Source organism: Piliocolobus tephrosceles, chromosome 18 (assembly GCF_002776525.5).
Source record: "Piliocolobus tephrosceles isolate RC106 chromosome 18, ASM277652v3, whole genome shotgun sequence".
NCBI classification, from domain to species: Eukaryota; Metazoa; Chordata; class Mammalia; order Primates; family Cercopithecidae; genus Piliocolobus; species Piliocolobus tephrosceles.
The window spans coordinates 690,113-706,843 of NC_045451.1; the positions used below are offsets into that span (position 1 = coordinate 690,113).

A 16,731-nucleotide genomic window follows, 5' to 3' on the forward strand; every position below is an offset into this window, starting at 1 on the left:
GGGTCACGCTGGAATTACACCCCCGGAACCGGGTCACGCTGGAATTACACCCCCGGAACCGGGTCACGCTGGAATTACACCCCGGAACCGGGTCACGCTGGAATTACACCCCAGGACGCTGGAATTACACCCCAGGAACTGGGTCACACTGGAATTACACCCCAGGAACCAGGGCATGCTGGAATTACACCCCAGGAACTGGGTCAGGGCTGGAATTACACCCCAGGAATCAGGGCACGCTGGAATTACACCCCAGATGTCACATTCAGTCGTCACAACAGTGAGGCCCGCTCGGTCCCATCTGAAGACAACGCTCACGCCTGGTGCACGAGGGTCTGCGTGCTCTCAGCCCCGCACGCTCTTAGTTGGGGCTGAAGGAGGTGCACAGACCCTGGCAGCGCCGGGGGAAGTTCCTGCAGGGAGGACTCTGCCTCCAGCCACCTGAATGTGGCCACCTCTGGGCTGTCCTCTTCAGCTGAGGGTTCACGGATAGGGCAGAGCCCCAGGACTGCCTGTGCAAGTCGGGGGGCTGTGGAGAAGGCGCCCTCGTGTTGATTGGGAAACCCTACAGGCCTCACTTTGTATTAGAAAGTTGAATATCTGGGCCGTGGGCTGCAACATCTTTTTGAAGGGGCAGCGGGAGGCGGTGCCTGTGGAGGGTGGGGCTCTGACCACTGGAGACCACAGGGCTGGGGTCATGTTCATCCAGGGGACGCATTTTGGCCTCAGGCCATGGCCTCCCCACCAACTCTGCGGAGGCAGCTGGGCCTCAGGAACTGCCCCTTCCTGCCGTTCCAGCTTCAAGCATATCGTAAATCCACAGATGACGAGTCCACGACAAAGCCAGACGGTGGGGAGCCCCAGAGGCAGGGCTCGGCCAGTGGTCTCTGTGAACTCAGGCCTGTGCCTTTGAGAGGCACAGGGGTCGCCGGAAACAGGCCCAGACGTGGGAGTGAGACACTGGTGGGCACCCACGTCCCTCCCGCTCAGCAGAGGCTGATGTCCCGAACAGCCAAGCCTCCATTCTAAATTAAGCCGGTAATTTTCAGAGTTTATGATCTTTAGCAAAAGCACATGGCTGGAAGGTTAAATTAATACCCTGTTGGGATCCTCTCTCCACTGCACAGGATTTTCAGCCAGGGCCCAGGAACGTGGCCAGGCACAGGGGCCAGCGCGCCTCTTCTATGAAATGTCCCCCAAGCGCTTTAAAAACTGGTACCTGCCAGCTCTGCTGGACACTAGAGGCCCCGAGCACAGCTGTCCCGTAAACAGCAGTGGCCATAAATCAGCCGCCCCATGGGCCAAGGCCAGCGATGCCAGGGAGCCGTCGGGGCCAGGGCAACCGGGTGGTGTCTGCTGCTGCTGGCCGGAGAACGCCAAGAACACGGCGCAGACGCGGCCCGTCTAAAACCGCGGTGGCGCCGGCATTAACCCCCGCATCTCTCCAGCCACTGGATTCTTCCTGGGGACGTCCTGACCCAGGATCGTGGTGGCGAGGGACACACGGCGCTGGGACACACGACCCACCTCCCCAGGATGCTGGCGGCCGGCAGTGGCGTCGGAATGCCTCGGCCACTTGCCCTGCGGGTTTGGAGCAGGCCCAGCACTGATGGGTCCACCTCCCCCAGGGGCAAGCAGAAGGCCGAGTGGACGCGTCACTGGGACCTCACCTGGTTGGCAGCTCCCGTCCCCCCACCCACAGGCAGACGCTCCCTCTCTGAGGCCCGGGGCTCCAGCCCACAGAGGCTGTGGCAACACGCTCCTCACAGGAATAAACTCCGGTGCCTGCCTGCTGCCCCTCTCCCGCCCACAGCTATCTGCAGGGAGCTGGGGGCAGTGACTTGAAACCTGGGGTCGCCGCATGTGCCCCGCCCATGATGGCGTCTTGTGAGTCTGGAGAGCCAGTCCTAGTCACCCTGGCAGCGTGAGTTGTGGGCGTGGTCACCGCGCTTGGAAGGTGGCCTGGGCTGACCCTGCAGGTGTCTGCGCCTGTTCCTGCCGCAGTGCCCCTCCCTGGGCTGGGGTCCCCATGCGGCTTCTCTCAGCCTTGCCCGTGAGGTCCGGCTCAAGTCTGGGGTTGGCCGGATGGTTTCTCGGCCCTGGAGCAGCGTCTTGTGCCATCCCAGCTGCTCCAAAGCTGCCTCCCGCCAGGGCCGGGCCTTCCCCAGGTGACTCCCCCATCTCCCTGTCCTTGCCCCAAGGGGCACTGACATGAAGCACAGCCAGGGACAAAGGGCCGTGGACGGCAGGGATGCGCGAGGCACCTGGCACCCAGCACCTGCGGGGGATGTTTCTGGATGGCCCCGCCTGACCTGCTGGCCCATGAGGATGTAGCGGGATATTCTCTGCTAAGTCAAGCCCCAGAGAGCTGCAGCCTTCCCCATACAAAGAGAAGCTGGAAAGTGTAAACTCACCTTCACAAGCAAAGGAAAGCCACACGGCTGCTTCCACATCCCAGCACCTAAGAAGCTGAAATGCACGAACATACTGCACCTGGGCTTGGCCTAAACTGTGCTTTTTGTGTGGGCTTCAGGGAAGATGTATGCCTGCGCTGTAAATCAGAGCCTCGTGAGACGCATCCTATCAGTGAGGAAATGAGCGAGCGTCTGCATAAGAGCCTGGGAGTCTCACCTGTGGAGGGAGCCGCACAGGCCCCATTCAGGTGGAGAGCACGTGTTCCGGGCTCACCCTGCGCCAGGCTGGCTGCCTCCTGATGACATCAGCCACGTGGGGCTGGGGCGGAGCATCAGCCACGTGGGGCTGGGGTGGAGGCAGCAAACGGATGGGCTCAGTAAAAGGGAAGCTCACTTTCAGGCTAAGCAACGGTGCACCAGAAACGCCAATCACCTGAGGGTGAGTTTATGAAACTTGTTACAAAGAGCAGAGTGTGGAAGGTGAGTGCTGGCCTCAGCGCCGGCCGGCTTTACAAAGCATATTCCCACGGAGCAGGCTGACTGCAGTGTCCACGGCAGCCCCGTTGTCCACGGTGGCTACCCCATTGTCCATGACAGCCCCATTGTCCATGACAGCCCCAGTGTCCACGACAGCCCCAGCGTCCACGACAGCCCCATTGCCCACGACAGCCCCCTTGTCCACGGCAGCCCCAGCGTCCACGGCAGCCCCATCGTTCACGGGGCCTGTCTGTGGAGGCGGCGCGCAGTGGTCAGCGGTGTGCAGAGCTGACAGGTAAACCGTCCCCACAGACCCAGCCCTCACACTGCATCCTCCGTGGAAGGCACTGAGGGCCTGTCCCATGCCTGGTGCTGTTCTGGGGCCCAGCTTTTCCCTGACGCCACTGCAGAGTCTCTGCCTCGATAGCAGTGACGTCAGGAGCTAAGTCCTGGAGGGAGGCTTCTGCCCCAGGTGAGCACGACGTTTCCAGGCCCCGTGCAGGTGCCAACTCTGGCCAAAGACGCAGGCAGTGAGCTGGGAGAGCCTCTCCCCCAGGGCCTCCCCTGCCAAAGCCCCCACCATGGCCAGAGAGCATTCAGCACAATCCTGGCCTCTCTTTAAAGAACCCCAAGCCTGGAAAATGGGCTCCCATGTCTACATGACAACAGAAGAGGCAGGACGTGAGTGGACATTACCCGCCACAGCCCCTCGAACGGTTCCGGTTCTAAAGCCCCAGCTGGATCTATGCAGCCCCAGGACAGGCAGAGCCCCTCACCTAGGGCGGACCTGGGGGCCCCTCACAGCTCCTAATGGCCCCGACCGCATCCTCCTCCCAACGTAGTCCCCTTGGCTGCCTTGGTGTGACCGGGCTCCTGCGGGACAGCTGGGGTCTTCATGGCTCCCAGATCAGGGCCCCCTTCTGCTATAAGACAGAGGTGACAAGATCTGAGAATGGAAATCGGCACGAGCCTGCCCCACCCGTCGGCTTCCCGTGCGGTTGGTGACCGGCAGCTCCTGGCTCCTCGGGGACTCTGTCTGCAGCACAGGGAGCACCTAGGGGTGGGCGGGGGGGGGGGGGGGGGGGGGGGGGGAACGGGGCGGGGGGAGGGGCAGGCAGGGGGGCAAGGGGCAGGCCCAGCCCTTTGGCTTTAGACAAGTGGGGTCAGTGCTATGGACGGAATCATGTCCCCTCGACCTCATGTTGAAGTCTTAACCCCCGACCGTGTGACTCTATTTGAGAACAGGGTTTGCAGGAGGTAACTGGGGGTTAAACAATATGGTCAGGGCGGGGCCCTGATCCAATGGGACTGTCATCCCACGAAGAGGAAGAAACAAATTGCCTGTCCTGCCACGTGAGGATATGGCAGGATTTTGGCTGTCTGCAACCTGGAAAGGTCCTCACCAGAACCTGACCGTACCAGCCCCGACCTCAGACTTCCAGCCCCCAGGCTATGAGAAATTAATGTCTGTTGTTTACAAGGCGCCCGGCCGGTGGTGCTCACTATGGAAGCCCCGAAGGCTGAGACGGTGCCCCGGACCCCCTTCCTGCGTCCACAGTAACATCTGGTCCCCAGCTGGCGTTGCGTTGGGGGCAGGGAGATCCAACACCGAGCTGCCTGCACGCTGCAGGTGCCATGCACAGCAAGGAACGATCCCAAGACAGTTCCCTTCTCCCCCAGGCCCCCATTTTTACGCAACCTCAAGTGTTTAGCTTGAATTACTCTACGAGGTACGCGCTACAGTACTGGACAAAAGGGGTTTTGTTCAAAGTCTAAACCCCTGGAAAACAAAGATCAGATTGTCTTCTGTTTGCTGTACGACAATAAGGTCCAAGTTTTGCCATCAACATAAACAACCAGGAATGACACCTCCAGGGCATGACTTTTCTCAAACAATGAAAGAAAACAGCGGATGGAGCTGTCCTCTCGCCCTTCCCTCGAGGCTGAGAGGGCATCATTTCTTCGTGTTCAGAGCCAAGATCAGTTTCCAGAGCAGGTGAGGGACCCACGGCCCACCAGGGGGTGAATCTGCACCAACCAGGCACCGCCTGATGGGAGACAGAGAAGGGTCCTTCCAAACTCCATCTGCCTTTGGGAATTCGAGCTCTCTCCCTGACTCTTCACTGGCGTTCCTGCGGAGGCATGTTCCAAGGTTTCCAGGAAGGCACACTCTTCCAGAGCCACAGCCACGTGAGCTGTTTCCAACCACGCACGCCACAGACCTCCAGGCTGAAACCGCAGCTCCGTGGCGGCTGACAACCGTGGCTAACCCCGGCAAGGAGCCCAGGACGGGCCCAAGTGCTTTTGTTCATGATCTCACTTTGCCTTCACACCCATCCTGCGTGTCGGTGGGGCTGAGAGAATTCCCTTTCCCTCAGGTTTATCACGTCAACCCCAAGCACCATTGGTGGGGGGCTTCCTACACACAGAAGTGTGAAAACAGGCGCGGGGCTCAGTGACTTGACGGGGGTCTCAGGTGGCAGCGACGGAGCCAGGACGATACGGTAGCAGCGAGGGGAAGCGCGAGGGGGCCTCAGGCCGTGGGGCGCCCCATGCTGCTCCAGGGCACGGTGAGGCGGGATCTGCTGCCCAATTAGGCTGATGACAGAGGACGCTCCCACAGACCACGTAAGCCGAAACACACACAGGTCGGCTCTCACCAGTCCTCGCCTGGGTGGCCCTCCGTGTTCTGTGGGGCCAGGCTTTCCCATTCTGGCTGGAGCCACGGAGCCATGGAGCCACGGAGCCACGGTGGGGCAGCAGCATGGCCGATGCTGTCTGGCAGCGTCTCCGTGTGGACAGGCGGGTCCCTCCCAGGTGCGCGGCCAACGTTGCCAAGCTCAGGGTGCTCCTCTTGCCTCACGCATGTCCCAGAGCACAGGCTTCCTGGCGCCCAGCCTCCCCACTGACTCACACCTCCTGGTTTGTTTTTGGTGGCCCATGGCCCTTAGATTTCTAAACGAGCCCCTTCCCGCCCTCTCATCCTGTCTCAGGCTCCCAGCCCCATCCTCCCTCTGGAGCCAGACTCGCCCAGCCCCAGGCGCGCCCGTCGGATGCTGAGTCCTGTGGACTCTTCCACACCAGTCTGGATCCCGACGCTAGTTCCCTAATTCATTCCCCTCATCTCTGATTTCTGAAGGAGCCGTCTTCCACCCCAAATCCCTCCCGCCTTAAAACAGGCTCTGAGGACACGCACGGCCTGAGTGTCGGCTGGCTAGGATGCCTGGCGTCTTGCTGGTAGGGGTTTTGGCGAGCACATCTCCGGCTCTCCTTTTAATTGGAGCCCTTCTTTGGACATTTGGGGAGGTCTCCTGGGAGGCCTGGTGGGGCTGGCACCCCACAGCATGTGACAGAATTCCCTTCCCTCAGGTTTATAGCATCAACAGTGAGCATCAGAACACCCCTCCCTCACTCGCTGTCTGAAGAGTGAGGCAACCGACAAAACTGAAATTTGATAAGCGCTGCCTCCCTCCCTCGGGTGGTTGTGGGGCTCTCAGTAGAACAGGGATGAGGAGCCCGCAGGCCACTGCTCACAGGTGGGGCCAGCTCAGCTCCCGCCACAGACACACTCGGCAGCTGGGCTCCCAGACTCCTCGCCCCGTGGCCACCTGGAGCCCGGCGCAGGCCACACCGCGGGCTGGAAATGTCAGCATCATCTGCTCTGTTTGAAATCAGGTAGGACTTCTAAGCTGGGGCAGAGCTGGGCTGAAACATCAGTGTGGGGGGCCCGGCTTGACCCCCACAAGCTGCAGAAAGGGGAGGCCACCCTGGTTCCTGTGCAGGACGGGGCATGGAGTGTGGGTCGTCTGCGTTTTAGGCCCTTGGAGGGCGCACAAGGGGTGCCAGGAGAATCTCTGCTTTAAGAACCTGTGACCAGGCCCTGGTGCATCAAGGCGCCCACAGCCGACACATGGAAAGTCTCTCAAGGCTGAAACCCAGAGCACCGCGAGGCCAGGGCTGACATGACGTTGTCAGGAGCTGGGAGGCAGGTGCCATGATGGCGGGATCAGATGAGGGAACATGGGAGCCATGCCTGGGTGTCTGAAATGGGCAGGTTCACTTTGCAGTGAGAGCCGAGCTCAGGCCCAGCCCCAGGGTACCTACAAGTGAGGGGAGGGGAGAGGAAGAGGCCACAGGTGTTCGAGGCCCACCCAGGCTGTGCTGTTGGCCAGTGGCAACGAAAGGGCGATCTGGGGCCTCTGAGCATCTGCAGAGACCTCACCAACCTCACTGTCTCATGATCAAGCTTTACATGCAGTGGACATGGACAAAGTGAGCCAGAAAGTCCAGGGAAAAGGCAGAATGGGAAACCCCTGAGAAGGGGAGGCTGCTGGGCTGAGCAGGAGGGCGTGGAGGTCGGGCGGCGGCCCAGGGCTGCTTGTCTGCAACCAGGAGGATCCCTTGCAGGGTGCTCTGAGGCCCGCAGCTCACGCAGCCCCAGCTGAGCTTACTGAGGGCCTGGGCCGTGCTATCTGGAGGAGGCTTCCTAGAGGGGCCGGTTCTGTGGCCTGGGAAGTGCCAGCGGAGACAAGCCCCCAGCTGTTGACCCTGGGTGGTGCGCTCTGTGCATGGGGACCTCAGTTTCACAGCCACCCCCACCCCATGGCTCACACCCTGAGCAGCTCCCTCCGGTGACCTTCACTGGGGTGGACCCAAGGCCACAGGACCCCGGCTCCCTTTGTACCAACACCTCGCCGATGCCACAGTTATTGCTAGATTTAATACTCCATTGCAAACAGGGAAGTAATGGAATCTATTCCCCTTTCTACCGCTTGAGGCAGAAAGAGATTCTCAGGCCTAGGTCATCATTGCAGGGCCAGCAGAGGGGCTGGTGAGTAACGGGGGCGGGAAGCGCGTCTACCCTTCTTTGTGACGTTCGAGTCTCCAGCTGCCTCCTGTCTGGTCTTGGGGCCCACGCCCACTCCCCGTGAGAGACCCCCAGATCCCGAGGCAGATACGTCCCGATGCCCTTGCACCCCGGACATCGCGTTCTGTGGTCAAAGCTGTTTCTGTGCCTGGATCATCACAGCAGCCACTCCCTGTCATCGGATGACCCTCAGCTGGACTGCGTGTCCCCTGAGGAAGAGGGCTCTGGCCACCAAAGGGACCCCCACAGAGGCAGGGCTGGCTGTGTGTTCTGTTCCCACGGGGACCTGCAGCCGGGAGCAGCTTCTCCTCGGCACTGATGGGGGAAAAGATCCGTGTCCCCAGCCCTGGGGCCCTGGAAGCATTTCCAGGTAACCGACTAAAACGACTTCAGAAAAAAAGACCTGACAAGACCCAGTGATTTGTCATGTTTTATTTTCTTGTTTAAAAAAATACTGACTTTGGCAGGTAATTTTGAGTCTGTAACTTGGTTTTCTTTCTCCAAAGTGCCCGTGGCCCCACACTGCCTGCTCCTATCTGGGGGCATAAGTGCACCCCTCATGCAAGCTCCAGGCCACGTGGACGCCGCCTTCTAACCAGACCTGGGCAGGGTCCCCACGTTCCGGGCTCGCCTCTCTCCACCCGTAATGCTGACATTTTGGAATCACCTCTCGGAACCGCGAACCTTCGTGGTACCAGATCATCCCTCAGCCCTCCTAACACGCCTTCCAGGAGACTAAATTCAGGCCGCAGTTAAACAGAAAAGGTGACAGACAAGCCGCTCGGGAAGCCTCTCTGTGGGCGCGTGTGTTCCAGCCTCTTTAACTGCAGACGACCTTTTCACTTTGCTCGCCGGGCAGCACCCCGGGACGTCAGGAGGGGCGGCCGGCAGGACTCCTCGAGGTCTGTGCCGCTCCGTTCATGGAGCTGATACATTCTGGTGGGAACTTTTCCCCATTTAACGCCTGGCCCCGCTAGGGAGGGTGAAGGGAGCTCTCCGTCTGGGCCCATCACAGACCATCAACCAAAGGCTCAGCCCCCCGAGCCCGGGGCCCTCTGCACTCAGATGCGTGACTCCCAGAGGCTGACCTGTGACCTTCTGACTTGAAAGGAGAGACGCCAGGCCACGGCCTCCCCGCACCACCCCCCCTGTGCAGCCTCCCTGCGCAGCCTCCCCGTCCTGCCTGTGGGGACGGGAATTTTGAAGGAAAACCTAAAATGAGACTTGATTTTACAAACGTGTACGTGAAAGGAATTCCACAGCTGGAGTTTCAGTGGGTTCATTTTTGTCATCTTGTGCATTTCAACAGCACATTTCACGACCCCAAGAGTCCGCCCCTCACTGCCATGACCCGCGGGCGCACAGACCCGAAGCTCACCGGCACAGTGGAAACCTAGAATGCAAACGACCCCCTACACGACAGTGTACAAAAGAGAAAAAGTAAACCAAGAGAAGCTTTGAGTCTGGCCGGGGCTTGCTAACCTGCTGTCCTCCACCCACACCCACCCGTCCTGCCTCCACTCCAGGTCCTGCAGAGCTGGCAACTATCTCTCAGACCCCGTGGAAGAAGCCATCCGAGCTGGACCCCAAGACACAGATGCACAGCGCGGAGGATGAAGGTCCTGGAGTGGCCTTGGCGTCCTCAGACCCAGCCAGGGTTGCAGGGGCAGGAGGTGCAGCAGGGACGCGGGACGGAACACGGATACCTGGGTGCTGGTTTCCATTCATTCGTTTATTTATTTAAGAACCACACCGACAGTGGCCTCGAGGTAGGCACAGTGTCAACACTGGGGGTCTCGCCCTGCAGCAGCCTGGGGGCTCTGCTGAGGGGCTCACAGTCTGGTGCAAGTTGTGGTCACAGCCCTCAGGACCAGGTGGGGTGACAGGGAGCCGGGGAGCCCTTGGGGGCCTGGTCAGTGTACTCGTGGGGGCCTGGGATGGTCACCCAGGGACTATGGCGCTACGTCCAGGAGAGGAGAGACGACAAAGAGAGGGAGGACGGGCGAAGGCTGGTGTCCAGGGCGAGCCTGGGGAACCTGGCCTGTGTTGAGCCATGCTGGGGCAGATGGCGGGTGGAGGGTGTAGCCGGGACACTGGGCGGGGGTCCAGGAGAGACGTCCACGCTGGGCACGGAGCTGAGAGGGGAGCTGAGGCTGACCGAGGCAGAAGCACGGCTGGTAGGAGAGGACGGCCGGCTGCCGGATGGGGTGTGGACAGGAGGTAACAGGAGCGGCTCAACCCCACCGGCTTCATGTTGTGGCCATGGTCCTAGGGACCTCCACCTCCCGCCTGTGAAGGGCAGGCATGCTCCCCACACCCCTTCTTCTGCCTCTGAGACGCGTGATCTGTGCTAAACTCGGTGCTGCTCAAACCCACGGTGGGGACTGCCGGGTGCCGAGCAAATAAGAAAAAAATTGATGCACTGCTCCGGAAAGCAGTCCTTCTCTGTAAGGCCTAGGTTTTCTTTAAAACATTCCATTTCTGGTCAACCATGCTTGAAGTTTAATTAGGACACAATCACTATATTTTCAGAAAAAGATGAAATATTTTCTTCTGTAAGATATATTGTACTTTGTTCCAAGAATGGGTCGGGCTCACTAAGTGTGGGTGGCACAGATCATGTAAACCCCAGGGGGGCCCCAGAACGTGAGGCTCTTCCCCGCGAGGGCTGGGCTGGGGGCTACCCATCACCCCCACAGCTCTGTCTCACAGACACTCTCAGGGTACAGCGGCTGTTCAGCGAAACCCCATTTTCCACCTGTTGAGAGGCATTTCTAGAGCTTGCCTGACAAAACGGTGAGTCCCAACAGTTCAGTGTGAACGTGGGGATTCGAGGGCGTTCTCGAATAGAATAGAATCTGGTCTATGACAAATGCTGTTTACATTCAGAGAAAACAGAGACCTTCAAAAACGCCCCCAAAACGCCCTGACTTCACTAAGAAAACGCGGCTGCTTTTGCAATTGGTTTGCAGTGTGTCATTTCCCTCTCGACGATAGGAATTTCTGCAGTTTTTAGAAAAAAAGCGATACAAAAAGATTGTTGATGTTAGCTAGGCTTACCCAAAATACAGAAAATTCAGGATGACAGCTAACCCTGTCCTCTCCGAGCTGGGGGCGGGGGTGGCCTGTACCCACAAAGGAAGCCCGGGATGGCGTGGGGGACACCTTTCTCTTCTACTGGTTCAGAGACTGAAAAAACAAACTCAATGGTATCTTCTTTCAGAAAACACCCTGAAGGTTAAAAACATAAGCTGATTTTTTTTTTTTTTTTTTTTTTTTTTGAGTGGAAAGGAGCCATTCCCACGGCGGTTAAGGGACAAGCAGGTTGAGAAGAAGGTGCCCCAGCCTGGATGCCCGTGGTCCCAGGAGATGAAATTACCCCTGGAGAAGTGTCTTAGGGACGTCCGCCCAGCACAAAGCTCGTTCACCATCCTTAAAGACCACATCAGGACTATAGGCTTAAAAGCAAAGTTTATTCCTAAAGTTGCCTGCAAAATAGCTGTACCTATTTGCCTTTTCACCTAAAGCAGCTTTAGGATGCAAATGCACACCAGGACCCCCTCAGTTTTTTGGAGCAGAAGAGCCACGTTTTCCCCTTGGCTGTTACACATTCGCAAGAAGCGGAATAACCGTGACTATCTGAGTATGCAACCCCCCCACCAAACCCCAGCAGGGACCAAGGAAAATGCATCCGAAAAAAGCTTCCCTTTTCCTTTCCTTCTCAGGGAATCGATGACTCAGTGTCACTAACGGGACATCACACAGTTAAACGTGCAACACGCCATGCTGCTTTACGGCGACGTCGTTTCTGCGTCTTTAGAAAAAGCACCCCACGCGCTCATTTTCACTGCTTAAGGTTAGAAAGATGGCGTTACCGTTGGCGGGAAGGTAGGTGAAACGCTGGTACTGGCTTCGCTTTCTCTTCCCGTTGCAGACATAGAAACTCACGTGAACAGGGCTGGTTATCCTCTGATTCCGAAACGGCGGGATCTCAACCACCAGAGAATTCTAGAGGAGAAGGGCACACAGGAGGCACAATTAGCACCAGGCAGGTGACGGCTGCCGCGCCACGGCGGCCACACAGCAACCCTGCGTTTCCATGGCGGTGCGGGACGCTGTGACCGTAAACTCCTGACTGGCCACCTGGGCGTCCAGAAGCAGCCGACGACAGCCCTGGACGCTCTGTGCCACCTGCACTTGTGTGTGGACACACACAGGAAAGGGATGCCCTTGGCTTCTTGCACACCTAGGAGCCGAGAGGCTTCCTCAGAGCAGTGGAGCAAACAGGACCAACCTCAAGACTGAAATCTTGTCACTTAAGGGAAAGAGAAGATGTGAACAGAACTGGGACCTGAGGTGCCTGAGGGTGGAGGCTGCCCGGGGCCACCTGGGCAAGGGGCCTGGCAGGGATGCAAAAGGCTCTGCCTACTCCGATGCCAAAGGGTTGGTGACCTTCAGAAAACGACCCAAGGCCCCAGTGCCGGCCGCTGTGTGATGGAAGTGCTCGGTGGCCCCGCACCTGCTCAGACGGCTGCAGTGAAACCCGGAGGAGCAGGTGCATCCTGGAGACTCGGTCTCCGGGGAAGGCCTGTTTGTCACATTTGATGATGGCCGAGGCCCTCAACCAGACCCCAAATTCATTCCAGCTGAGGAAGAGGAGGTGGACCCTGACCCCCGCAGACCCTGGGGTGGGAACAGCCAAGGGCACGGAGGCACACACAGCAGCGGGCGGCATGTGGAGGCTGCCGTTACTTTTTCATGTTTTTGTATAAGAGTCAGCAGCATGTTTACAAAACTCATGCTCTCTCAAGTACACACACGAAACGCGAGCCATGGGGTGTGGCACTGTTCACAGAGGTCGGGGCTGGGTGCGGGACTGGGATACAGAGATCCCGACCGCTTGCTCAGGCCCCAGCATTACTTGGGGCTCTAATGACCCTAAATGACTGGGGCGATGCGGGCATCCCTGCTGAGGGCGATACTTGGTATCTGGGGAGAGGCTTGGTGGGAGTCGCATCTATAAAGTTTAATTTTTATAATCATATGACTTAGTTTAACAAGCAGGAGAAAAATCCATTGTATTACTTCTTTTGTTAAAGTAATTAATTATAGCACAGCACCTAGCTTAATAGCTAAATTGATTTAATCATGTTAACAATAAAATCTTGTGAGTGTTAAAGACAGAAAACTGAAGATAACTTCAGGTCCAGGTTCTGTCATTTACAAATAATGAAAGAGCTGAGGCCCAGACACCGATGCAGAGGGGCCATGCCCGCCTGTGCCCTCCCTGGGGCTCTGTGCCTTGGGGCCACACTTTCTCCTGGCAGCCGGTCTGTGTTGTTTAATTAACTGCAGTTCATTGGGAAGAAGCAGAAGCCACGGCACATGGGCGTCTTCCTGCCTTTGCCCCTCATCAGAGCTGCTCCAGGAGAGCTGAAGCTGCCGCTGGAAGGACCACAAGTTCTGTCAATGCCCACGGAGCCTGGGCTGCCCCCAGAGCACTGTGGGTCTGGGCTTCGCCTGGCCTGGCCATCTCCTGGGCTGACCCAGGAAGCTCTGGCCGCCCGGAGCCTGTCTTGGCATTTGCATGGGGGATAAAGAGACGCTTCCTCCAAGGCTGTTTTCTGAATTCAGCAGTGCTCAGGGCAGCTGCTACAGCAGCAGGGTCTTTAGAGCAGAAGCAGCTGAGGGAAGAGACAAGAAGGAAACGTCTCACGGAAGCTGAGACTGAAATAAAAACGGGCCGGGAGGCACTCAGAGGCAGTGGCGAGAGGAGTGGAGGCGGGGACCACCCCATGGGACAGGCTGGGGTGGAGGTGAGGACCCCGTGGGCCAGGCTGGATGTGGGGAGGCGGGGACCCCGTGGGCCAGGCTGGATGGGCGGAGGCGGGGACCCCGTGGGCCAGGCTGGATGGGCGGAGTCGGGAACCTGTGGGCCAGGCTGGGGTAGAGGCGGGGACCCCATGAGGCAGGCTGGACGGTGCATACCAGTTTTCCTAGGTCCTACCTGACTGGAAGGGCCTGTGTTGATGTGGGCACAGGCCAACCCACTTCATCTCTCTAAATAGACAAATTATATGACAAAAATACTATCTCCGTGGGAGCACTGCCACTTAAATACACAGAGAAGGAAGCGATAAAGAAGAAACACGGAAGAGCGGGAAGGGAGAGGGAAACTCGTCCGTACCGGAAAAAATACAGGCTCCAAACGGCACCAGCACCCACGCAACCTGCTTTAAAACTCCACTGTTGAGATGAGGCTCATACACTTACTTATAGAAAGTACAAAAACCGTAGACACAGCACATCCCATTTCGTTTACGCACAGGCAGCATGGTGGCTCACACCTGTCATCCCAGCACTTTGGGAGGCCCAGGCGGGAGGATTGCTTGAGCCCAGGAGTTCAGGACCAGCCCGGGCAACACTGCGAGGCCCCATCTCTACAAAAATTTAAAAATTAGCTGGGCAGGATAGGGCACACCTGTGTTCCCAGCTACTGGTGAGGCTGAGGCATGAGAATTGCTTCAGCACGGGAGATCGAGGCTGCAGTGAGCTGTGATCAAGTCACTGTACTCCAGCTTGGATGACAGAGCAAGACCCTGTCTCAAAAAAAAAATATATATATATATATATATACACACACACACACACACAAACACGTATGTACACAATATAATGTATGTAATGTGTGTGTGTGTGTGTCTGCATGAACACCTACACACAAAGCAGCAAATGGAGCAGGATGCATGCCCAATGCCAGCAGTGGTTATGTCTAAGTTGGTGAGACTACACTAGGTTTTATTTCCTTTTTTATATTGTCCAAATGTCCACGATGAGTATGAAGTTCCTTTAGGATGAGAAAAAATATATATTAAAGCAAACTCCATTTAAGAGACTAAAAATGAAACAGAAGGCCAGGTGTGGTGGCTCACGCCTGTAATCCCAGCACTTTAGGAGGCCAAGGCAGGTGGATCACTTGAGGTCAGGAGTTGAAGATGAGCCTGGACAACATGGTGAAACCCTGTCTCTACTGAAAAAAATACAAAAACATTAGCCAGGCATGGTGGTGGGCGCCTGTAGTCCTAGCTACTTGGGAGACTGAGGCATGAGAATCGCTGGAACCTGGGAGGCAGAGGCTGCAATGAGCCGAGATCGAGCCACCGCACTCCAATCTAGGTGACAGAGCGAGACTGTCTCAAAAAAAAAAAAAAGTAAACATGAAGTACATAATTTTTCACATGTGCTCTTAAATTTCCTTTAAAACATACAGCTGTTAAGCTTCCTTCGAAATATGCCAGTGTCAAAAGTAAAACAGAAAATCACAGAGAATGTGGACGTCGGCTTGGCTGGGATTGTTTTCAATGCGGAAAGGCTCACGACTCCTCCAGACTGCTCTCCCTGCATAGGGGGACAGGGCAGGCCGGCTCCAGCATCCTGTATCCCACATCCTGTGTCCCGCATCCCGCGTGCGTGTGCGGAGCTGGCGAAGCCTGTGGAGACCCCGACAGGGCCAGGGCCAGGGCGGGTGGGCAGCACAAGGCCAGGTGCCAGGCTACGATGCCCGCAGGCAGAGGGACGGAGAGCCAGGAGGTCAGTGTCCCCAGCACAGACGCAGAGCAGAGCAAGGGCAGCCGAGTGGGAGGAATGAACCAGACATCTGGTGGGCGGGGAGGCCCGGTGATGACCCCGTGAGCAGAGGCTGCCAGCCCCCTGGGCAGGTGCAAAGCCCCGGCCAGCGGGGAGCCACAGACCTTCTGGGCACAGGAAATGGCTGCGGGCAGGAGAGGCCGGTACGGACACGGCAACGGGCTGCAGGAAGGAGGCCAGTACGGACACGGGAATGGGCTGTGGGGAGGAGAGGCTGGTACAGCAGCTCGGGCTGCTTCTGCCTGTGGCCGGCCATTCCCAGGACGCTTCTGAGCACCCCGACCCGCTGGCTGCGGGGTGGGCCGAGACGCCTTCCTCTGAACGCCGGCCTGCCCTGGGGTCTCCAGCTTTCCTCGAGGGGCTTCGCAGGTGAAGGCAAGAAAAGCGACAGCATTGAACCAGAGCCCTGTGAGTGCCAGGAGCTTCACGGGAGGCCTGAGCACCACGGAAGCTGCAGGTGAGCTCACTGCACCCAGGCCAGGGAGGAGCCCTTCCATCTGATAACCACTTGGAAAGGGTCCGGGAAGGGGATGGGCCCTCGGGGGAAGGGCGCTGAAGTCGCAGGGTGGAAGACGCGGCTTTCGGACAGAGCTGCCTCTCGGGACAGGGAGTGGAGGTGCCAGCACCGCCCTCCATGGAGGCCACCGACCCTCCCACCAACAGGAGATGACCTCAAGACCCCTCCCTGGTGTCCCGTCCACCTGCCTCCAGCCGCCCGAGATCGGCGCTTCCGAGCTTTCTGAACGGATCAGCTTCCACCTGCACACACTGAGTGGGTGCACGAGACTTCCCCGACCCCCAGGACACACACTGCTGAGCTTGGAAGCACGTTCACATCTTCAAAACCCCCTTGTGAGCCATGTGGTATCTTATGTTGGCCTAAAGATTTCTACTGCTTTTATAGGACTAAATAGAACACTCAAAGAATCCAAGGTAGGGATCAATCCAACTGTATCAATAGTAAGTCAGCATCAGGTCGGGCACAGTGGCTCCCGCCTGTAATCACAGCACTTTGGGAGGCTGAGGCAGGTGGATCACCTGAGGCTGGGAGTTCGAGACCTGCCTGACCAACATGGAGAAATCCCATCTCTACTAAAAATACAAAATTAGCCGGGTGTGGCGGCACATGCCTGTAATCCCAGCTTCTCGGGAGGCTGAGGCAGGAGAATCGCTTGAACCCGGGAGGTGGAGGTTGCAGTGAGCCGAGATCACGCCACTGCACTCCAGCCTGGGCAACAAGAGCGAAACTCTGTTTCACAAAACAAAAACAAACAAACAAAAACAAACAATGAAACATCAACGATCTACATGTGCCAATTACAAGAC

The 16,731-nt window shown here is 57.7% G+C and overlaps 1 protein-coding gene and 1 long non-coding RNA gene across 3 annotated transcripts in view; one reads left to right on the plus strand and one right to left on the minus strand.

Moving 5' to 3' along the window:
* Positions 1-16,731, minus strand: part of NFATC1 (nuclear factor of activated T cells 1) — an 85,811-nt gene that overhangs the window by 41,167 nt on the left and 27,913 nt on the right. For both annotated transcript variants that reach the window (XM_026455178.1, XM_026455177.1), the window contains exon 6: positions 11,634-11,766. In XM_026455178.1, coding sequence (XP_026310963.1) covers positions 11,634-11,766 — 133 coding nt within the window. The remainder of the gene's footprint in view (positions 1-11,633; positions 11,767-16,731) is intronic.
* LOC111551044 lies at positions 5,656-12,887 on the plus strand. Its single transcript, XR_003309630.2, has 2 exons — positions 5,656-5,708; positions 11,043-12,887. It is a non-coding gene; the product is annotated as an uncharacterized LOC111551044 (long non-coding RNA).